The sequence below is a fragment of the Poecilia latipinna genome, unplaced genomic scaffold (assembly GCF_001443285.1).
Source record: "Poecilia latipinna isolate Pla-1442-1.1 unplaced genomic scaffold, P_latipinna-1.0 Scaffold3428, whole genome shotgun sequence".
Classification (NCBI taxonomy): domain Eukaryota; kingdom Metazoa; phylum Chordata; class Actinopteri; order Cyprinodontiformes; family Poeciliidae; genus Poecilia; species Poecilia latipinna.
This window is the reverse complement of record NW_015116044.1, coordinates 38,594-47,496: the sequence shown is the minus strand read 5'-3', so window position 1 is coordinate 47,496 and position 8,903 is coordinate 38,594. Positions and strand designations below refer to the sequence as shown.

Below are 8,903 nucleotides of genomic sequence, written 5' to 3'. Positions count from 1 at the left end.
TTTGCTGTGGCGTTAGGAGCAGCGTGGATGAAAGAAATAATTTTGTAGAAGTGAAAGTGGGTCTTGTTTAATTTGCTTCCTGTGTCTTAGAACCATCGTCTGCCATGGAATCACGTCTACGTCAGGTTGTACTGTGATAACCAGAGAACATCTGCAAAGAGCCTTGACTTGTAGGAAACAACTGAATACATCTGAATTGCATCACCTTGAATATCTCTACATATTATCACATTACAACCACAAACTGTTATTTTAATGGGATGTGATGACACAAAGAAGAGTATTATTGTGAAATGGAAGGAAATGGATACATTGTTTTCATTTGTTTCTGAAATCCGAAAATTGTGGCATGTATTTGTGTGTAACCTCTTTTAAAATCCTTAAAATTTGAAATCCTAACCTCTGTGCGTAACTTAGTAGAAATCCAGGTGTTCTGTGAATGCCTCAGAGGTTGTTTGGTGCAGGGTTATTCAAAGTGGGGGCTGTGGCCCATTGGGGGGCCACCAGCAGCAAATTTGGTTAAGAGTATTTTCCCAGCTGATAGTCCAGTAGACTTGGTTTGATTAGTGACCAAAATTGCAACATTTGTTATATTTACAGCTGGTGCAATTCGCTTTCACACTGCACTGCGTCAAACAAACCAAAGCATTTGAATAACCTGTTCCCCTCCTCCTGTGGTGGCGCTGTACCAAGAACCACTGAATGGAACAACACAAACACCTCTGAAGAAACCACTGAGCACAACATCCTTCACGAAATGTAAACAAAATGGAGTGACGCCAGAGTTTAGCGGTTGTAGGATTTCTCTTCTGTCTTTGGCAAAACACCATAAATCATTTCTCCCCCTAGCACAAGAATAGCGCATTTGCTTTGATTGAATTTACCCAGAATGCCGTGCACTGAAGCCTGCTTCCTGCTTTCAGAGCAGTCTCCAGTCTGCTTAGCATTCACATAGGCATTCAAACCGCACCAGCGTTCACTTCAACCAGTTCTAGATCTAGGCAGACCAGAGTTTGCTCTTTCAGTCTGGATCAGAGTTTGATTACGTATTCCCCAAACCAACCAGACTTTCTAGGTTAACTCATTGCAGCCGGAAATACAGGCGGCTATTTCCTGTCAATCTCTGGGATGGTTTGCAACCTTTTCTTCAGCAGGTGGAGAGCTGATGGATCGATCGCTAACACGACAGCATGCGCGGACATCTGATGGGCGGTAAAATGGCTGCTTTTAGTAGAGAGTCACAGATCCATACCTTGTGACAGACGGGTAGGCTGTTGGACCTGGAGCCCGTCAACAGCACAGAGGTTCCCAGAAGGATGCAGCGTGATGACACCTGACTTGTTCTCGATGTAGCAGTGCTGTGCTGCCACACCAGGGCCCTGGATGTTGATGTCCACGGCACCGTACCCCAGAATGGTGCAGCCTGAAGGAAGGGACATGTTCAGGTCTCAAAAAGACGGTATCAAAGACAGAACTGACCTCTGATGATGTAAGGTGTACTGAAATATATACTTTGTGATACGCATATATAAACTTTTTTTATGATGATTTCTACACATCTGATAATGTGAGAGTTGTCACAGGAACAGTTCAAGTTACAGCAATGGCTGAAGTGTCACCTCTCACGTTCAAAATGGGAAAAACATCCGACGGTTGTTTCCTATGCAAGAAATGCAACAGCATAACAGCAGCACATAATCCGACAGATCTGGTTTTACTCATATGAGAACAGAAAGCTACTTGCAAATTTGCTATAGCATTTTTTATTGATTTGTTGAGAAGACATTTCAAGAATAAATGTCAGGCTTAAAATGGCTAATTATGGAAAACCTCAGTGTCTGACTGGATAACCAGGAATAATTGGATTGAATGGGTCAATGGGCTATACATTTAAATAGGTTCTGCATAAAACAACCAAATATAAACTGAGCTAAACTGGGATGAATAATATATGACTAGATCTGATTCTGTTTTGTGTTCTTCTGAAAAATCAAAGGGACACTGTGACCTGTACTCTGCCTCCAAAATGGAAGACAATGCATGATCTCTCAGCTTGCATAAGACCTTCAAACGTAGGAATCAGTTGGGTCCTATATGGAAAGGAAATTAAGTTAAATAAAGTAAAAAAAAACTTGATGGAAGGAAATGTGAAATGTGGAAAAGGGGCTACACACATGTGATTACTTGTACTCTGCTCTGTCAGCCGTACTTTTCTACAGTGAAGTACTTTACATCCGTTTTTGTGTCATTTGTCTGAACAGAGTAAATCACTGTGCTGTGTGGAGGTTACTGGCTCACCCTCAGGCAGAGGCAGCAAGGTGATTGCTGTACTCAGTCGTCCACTGCCCAGGCTGACCAGGTGGGGGCGCTCTGCTTGAAACTTCAGCTCCTTTCCAGTCTCTATTAAATCCAGTGGGGTACTCTGCAGACAAGCATGTAACACAAAGAGTGCAGTTTCAACAGAACCATATCAAAAATTGTTGATGTGGTGGCGCAGGGGCAAAGCACAACCCACGTACTGAGGCCATAGTCGTGGTGGTGGTGGTCGCAGGTTCGATTCCTGAACTGGTGACATTTCCCATATGTCTTCCCCCCTCTCATTACCCTCTTTCCTGTCGAACTACTTTCAAATAAAGGCCACCAGAGCCAACAAAAAAATAAATAAATTGTTGATAATGTGACTGTGATAAACTCTGACCATTGCTGAATTTTAAAGCTTCACTGGTTCATGTGACACCCAGACAGAGGGTCTCTCTTCTCATCTCCCATCTGGAGATAAAAAGAAGGATCCTCTTTTAAGCCACTGAATTCTCTTCCTGTTTACACACTAAGAAAAGTGTACATTTAGGTGTGTGTGTGTGTGTGTGTGTGTGTGTCTCGTCTTCCCCCCTCCAAGCTCTCCCTAAAGCCCCACCATGTGCTCAGCAAGAAGGGGGGTGAAGGGATTGTCACCATGGCAACAGCTCTCCACAGTTATGAGGCACGAGGATCCTGGAGGCTGTTCAGAGAACTAACTTGTGTTGAGCGCTCTCAGCACAGCCTGGATATAAAGCCATTTCTGCTTTTCAGTGATTTGCTTTTCATTAAATTAATCCCACCACAGCAGTTTTGAGCAATACCTCCAAGGTTTCAAAACACTGAATAAATTAGAGGTATTTTTTCTCCTGCTGACTTTATGCTTTATGTACAAATATCAGGGTGCTAAAACAGGCAGTTCGATGTAATTCAGCCTTCTTATTTACCATGACTTATTTTCTCATTGTCTTGATCATTTTACCCTCGTTTTCTATTTAATGCATGTGTAAACTCCTACATGAATGAGCTTTCTTTAAGTTAAATTCAGTTGAAATATTAAAACCATGCGTAAGTATCATTATTCCCACACTAAATTAAAAGAAAGACATCAGTGTGAGGAGCATAGTGGTTGTACAGAGAAGCTGTCAGATCAAAGCAGGTTTCTACCACCTTCAGACACCAAGATATCGAACTTCATGCAAATGCTATTTTATAAACCTTCAAAATGTGGCATTTGAGCTATATTCACTTCTTTTACTGCCTTTAAATATGGCAAAGCAGTAAAAAAAAAAAAAAAAGCGTCTATATTAGCCTGGCTGAGATTAACCGTTAGCTTTAGCTTCTGGGGAGAGCTAATCTGAAGATGCTAAGAGAGAGCTAATTCTGACTAGCAGCTAGCTAGAAAACTAATTTCTATTTCAATGAAGCTTACAGGAGCGTTTAACTGCCACGGCTAAGAATTAAATTCAGGTGCAGTATCTCTTTAAAACAAGAAACTTTGTCATTGTAACTGTAAACAAAACGTGATAAAATGATAAAGTTCTTGCTAGAGCGAGATATGACACTTCTCGTTAAAATGAAAATGTTTCTGATTTTAGCAAGATACTGCTTCTGAAATCTCAACTTTGTAGTAAAATGAAGTGAAAATTCCTAAAATTCTAATGTCTGAGTTATACAATCTATCTTTTTAAGTAAACGTGTTGCCAAGGCAGAACTTACAGTTTCTGTTTTAACATACCTCCTTTGCTGTGCTAGCACTGCTAGCCCCAACAAGATTTTGTGTATTCCAATGCCTTCATACATTTGATTTCTTACCAAGATGCATGTTGTTTAATTAAATTATTTTAAAATAGCATTTTCAAATTAAATAATTTGTCTCAACATAAAACTTTTTGGGAATTCTAGCTAACTTGATCTTTTCAAAAACATCTGTTCCACAAATAAAGCATTTGTTTATGAGGTTTTGACGATTTCTACGTTGACTTCTACTGTTTTGCTAACTGTGTTAGGAATACTTACAAAGCTCTTTCTTGATTTATTTCACGCACAAAAGAGTAAGACTCAAAAACAGATCTCAATATATATATAACTCATTTAGGGAAAATACATTATGTTTATATCTTTCAGCAGTAAATTAGGAGGATAAATATATCGTGGCCTGCAGACCCACATCATAACAAAGTAAGCCAGGCCAAAATTTGCAAACAGCATCCCTCTAAGTGCAGTTTTGGAAGGTTAGCAACATAATTTTGGATGTATTTTAATAGCTTTGCAGCCCTCAGTGCTGCACTTTTGATGTTGTTGTATATTTTTACATCTTTACTGTATTGAACGCTCCATGTCAACCTCTTATTTTAAAATTTATCTGGCAAATTGGTTCATGTTTGCACTATTTTGACGTACTCTTCCAACAATGCAAGGCTCAACATTTTAACAATGACAAACACCACTGGTCCTCAGCTAAATTTGGTCATGCAAAGTGGCTGTGATAATTAATTAAAAGTCTGTTGGTGGATATCTATCAGATACAGCTTTTTGTAACAGACTGGGTTTGATCTTTATTAAATGATTATCATGATGCAAAGTATTTCCAGTTTCTGACATTTCTCTGCTCTTTTTTTGTAACTGACGTTTTTTTTTTGTTTGTTTGTTTTTTTTTGTAAATCAGATTATTTCTGGAGTCGGAATATGAGCTCTGATGGGTGTGGACTCATTCAGTAGCAAAGACTTTTTATATGAACACATACCTTGAATGTGTCTTTTTGTGCCACTTTTATGCTTACATACTTGGTACTTGGGATGCCGTCATTGACCTGACCCCTTGTTTGGTCGTGTGTGTGTCCAACTGGGATTATCTAGTTGTGGTGGTCTGCCGGTGAAGTGGGGTCAAGCCTAAGAGGATCACTGAGTTACAGACTGGCATGCTGGGAAGACTAGCAGGGAGTAATGGGAGTAGTGAGGAGCTGCAGGGATTCATGCTGCTATCTGCTGTGCGCTGCTGCTCCCAAGTGGTGCACTCTGCAACTGCTTCATGCTCTAATACTTCAGAATGCCCACATGCACGCGTTGCCTTTATACCATTTAATGCATGCAACAACTCATTTACCATTGGTAGAAAATTTGCAAAGGATTTCCACATTTCTGTTTGACAAAATTTCTTGCATTCCTAGTAATTAGAAACGTCATAAACTAACTTCTATTTGTTAAACTTGAAGTCTTCTCAGTGAGTCAGCAGCTTTTAAAAATCTCCAGCAATAATAATGTCAGTCAATCCTGTCTCTGTGGAGTAATTTCAGCTGTCTTTAACTCTTATCTGACTTCCAGAAGTAATTACTGTAATCCCCTACTTTTTTTTTTTTAACTTTAATGTATTTTACTGTAATTTGATGTATAGGCCCACACAAACTTGCTCACAAATATTTTACAAATAAAATATTGAACAATTTGTTGTCCATTTCCTAGTTATTCTTCTTTATTCTGATAATCCTCAATAAAATCCAGAGTCACATCACAAAGAAAGGCGTTAGAAGTCCAGGGACACAGCAATCATCTGGAACAAGGTGCTCTGGTCAGACTACAAAATGTTGCTATACATGCAAGATGTTAAAGATCAACTCTTTTGTAAACATCAGCTGAAATTTGGTGGTGGGTGCATCATAGTGTGGGAATGTTACTGTTCAGCAGCGACAGGGAAGCTGGTTAAAGTTGTTTGGTACCCAATGTGGAACACTTCATAGCACATGAATTCACTTTGGAAGGTCATATTTGACTGATACATGCAGGGATATTCCTGTGTCTGCAAAGCCATTTCAAATAATGAGCACTTCAACACAATCTTATATGCATAAATTATTATTATTAGGGCTGTGGTTTGAGACGTTAATCTGAATTAATAAATTGCATCCATTATACAGGTTAAAAATTTAACTCAATTACTCACATTTTTCTTTTTAACATACAAAAGCCCCTACCCAGAACTTTTGTATCGTGTTTCTGGTATGCTTGTAAACCTGATGCACAAGAGACATCTGCTAACATCAGAGATTGATGATGAAGCCAGTGGATTCAGTTTTACCTAAAAATATGATCCAATGAAACACTGGAAAACACTATTGTTGTGTTCAAGTTGTGCTAAAAGGAGTTAGCTTATCAGAGGAGCTATTCAAGCCTAAGATAGCATCTCTATGCATGGAGCAGCAGCACAATGTCAGAGTCCACATTTCCAAAGAAGTTCCATGAATGATTCCTGGAACATTTGGAAGCTGAATGGTTATAATAGAACATTGCACCAATCTATTGGTTGAATAACCTCAGATTTCAAAGATAATAAGTATCTTTGTTGTTGCAAAAAGGATTTTTGACTTGAAAATGTTGCTTATTTTGTCAATAAATAGTTTTCGATTAATTGCAATTAAGTAATTAAAGACTTTACGATTTTAATCGAGACCTACCACTAATATATACAAGAAGATCACTCCTCACACACACACACACACACACACACACACACAGACACACAGACTCAAACTCCTCCCCTTAAGGCCTAATAGGATTGTCAGAGACAGCAGGTGGGAAACAAAGACTTCCAATCTCTGGGTCTGTGTAATTACTCAGGGTGCTTAATGACACACTGACATCTGCTGTCAGAGTCTGCCGCAGCTGTGCTGCCTCAGCTGACCTGCAGCTTCTTCAACTCTGATTATCATCTGAGGAGATCTGGAGCAAGAGTCTGTCAAAGCGACCAGATCAACAGATGCTGTCATTCTTATGCTGGTGTCTTTCAGTGAAGACTTTGGGGTTGTAACCTCCAGCTCTCATGTAGTATTACCTCAAACACACACACACACACACACCTGTAACACCTGGTGAGTTTTTCGCCCAAGCTCAGGCATGTTCCTGTTGAAGCGATCCATGTCCACGGAGTTGTCCACGTCTCCCTGCGACACATGAAGATCCTGGAAAGCAAAAAGGACAAGGCATAGGCAGAGACAGAGAGAATCCCAAGTTATCATCAAGAAAGGCAGCAAATATCCATGTAATAAAGCCTTAAAACAGCATGTATGGGCCATTATAGATAGAAAATAAGGAGGTGTATATTTTTGCCCAAAAATGTCATAAATGTTTTAGAAAATCATGGAAATTTCTGAGTTTCAAAAGTCAAAAGAGTTCAACTTTTGGAACTCATGAATTTGCCATTTTTCTAGACAATTTCTGAGATTAACCTGAATTTTTTTCAGAACATTTTTGATGTTTCAAACACACAAATTTCCTTGTTTCCTTGTTTTTTCTAGAAAATGTCTGAGATTATTTACAATGCGCCTAACACACTATCATAATCTTCTGTGTGACTCCATGACAGAATTGTTTTCAGAAGTTCTGACAACGTTAACTGGGGGTTCCCCGATCTTCCTCCATCATATCCTATCTGTGATTCATGTTGTCATCACAAAGGCAAAACAACAGATGGCAGACACAGCAAGGTACACACACATTTACACACACCCACACATTCAAAATCGTCACCTTCACTGAACACACATCAAACCTCATAAGGAGCATCTTCCCAAACCCAACCTGGAATCCTTTTGGGTATTTCCATCAAGTCAGCAGCACAAACCCATCCTCTTTTCTTATTATAATTATAAAATCTCACTGTGTATGCTAGCACAAATCTTCAGCAACCACGTTCTACGTAAGTGTGAGACGTTATATTTGTGCAGTCATTAGGCGAGACGTGAGACATGCTGTGGTTTAGCATGCAGCAGACGTTAGAAAGCACATAATTATCCCCGTCGCTCCCAGAGATGTGTATGCAGCGGGGGATGGAAATCTGTTTGCAATGTGCTTTAGCCTCGGGATGACTAAACACCGCAGCAAATATCCTCATGTTTGCTCTCCTGACAGAGCCGCGAAATGATATTAAGACAGTGGAGTCAGCCTGGAGGAAGCACCAAACAGGTTCACAAAGAAGAAATGAAACAATATTTGGAAAGTTTCGTCTCTAAACTCCAGTGCAGCAAAATAAAAAAATAAATAAATAAAATAAAAAGAATAAAAGAAACAGCTTGCAGGAGTTCTCCATTAACACTAGTTTTCATTATAGGTTAGTAATACTTACCTGTCTCCAGTTGTCCAGCATGTGCATGGCCTCCATGGCAGAGAGCTGCTGCTGACTGACTGAATCCTATCAGAGTGAGCCTTATTGCCCCGGACAGCTTACACACTGCAGTGTGTGTGTGTGTGTGTGTGTGTGTGTGTGTGTGTGTGTGTGTGTGTGTGTGTGTGTGTGGAATCGTCTTTTGATTTAAAGCTCCCGGCACGGTGCCTGCAACAGACTACCACTCAGGAGGTCAGACCTGTTGCTGCCTGCTCCACTAGCTAACACCTGCATTCCTGAATGGCAGCTCCAAAGGGAGATGTGTGTGTGTGTGTGTGTGAACGGTGATCAAAAGGGAGGACTGAGGAAGAGAGCAACTTAAAGGAAGAAGAACAAAGTGATGACTGACATATTTTCAGAAAAATTATACAAGGAGCCACAGGTGAACTGACTGAACAAGCCTCTATTACTGAAGCATAAACTGGGATGGGTGAAGCAAATCAGAAAAACT

The 8,903-nt window shown here is 39.9% G+C and overlaps 1 protein-coding gene across 1 annotated transcript; it reads right to left on the bottom strand.

Annotated features, from left to right (window-relative positions):
* Window positions 1-1,206: 1,206 nt before the first annotated feature.
* Window positions 1,207-8,607, bottom strand: LOC106940951 (pleckstrin homology-like domain family B member 1). Its single transcript, XM_015023846.1, has 4 exons — window positions 8,414-8,607; window positions 7,149-7,250; window positions 2,299-2,422; window positions 1,207-1,423 (listed from the first exon to the last, which is right to left on the bottom strand). Exons 1-4 carry the CDS (start codon window positions 8,447-8,449, stop codon window positions 1,239-1,241), a joined length of 447 nt encoding a protein of 148 aa, XP_014879332.1. The 5' UTR covers window positions 8,450-8,607; the 3' UTR covers window positions 1,207-1,238.
* Between the last annotated feature and the right edge of the window lie 296 nt (window positions 8,608-8,903).

Coding starts and splice junctions, on each gene's coding strand:
- LOC106940951 (XM_015023846.1), bottom strand. CDS start 8,449: ATGGAGGCCATGCACATGCTGGACAACTGGAGACAG. Junction 7,251..8,413: donor TGCTGGACAACTGGAGACAG/GTAAGTATTACT, acceptor TTTGCTTTCCAG/GATCTTCATGTGTCGCAGGG. Junction 2,423..7,148: donor AAACTCACCAGGTGTTACAG/GTGTGTGTGTGT, acceptor GCTTGTCTGCAG/AGTACCCCACTGGATTTAAT.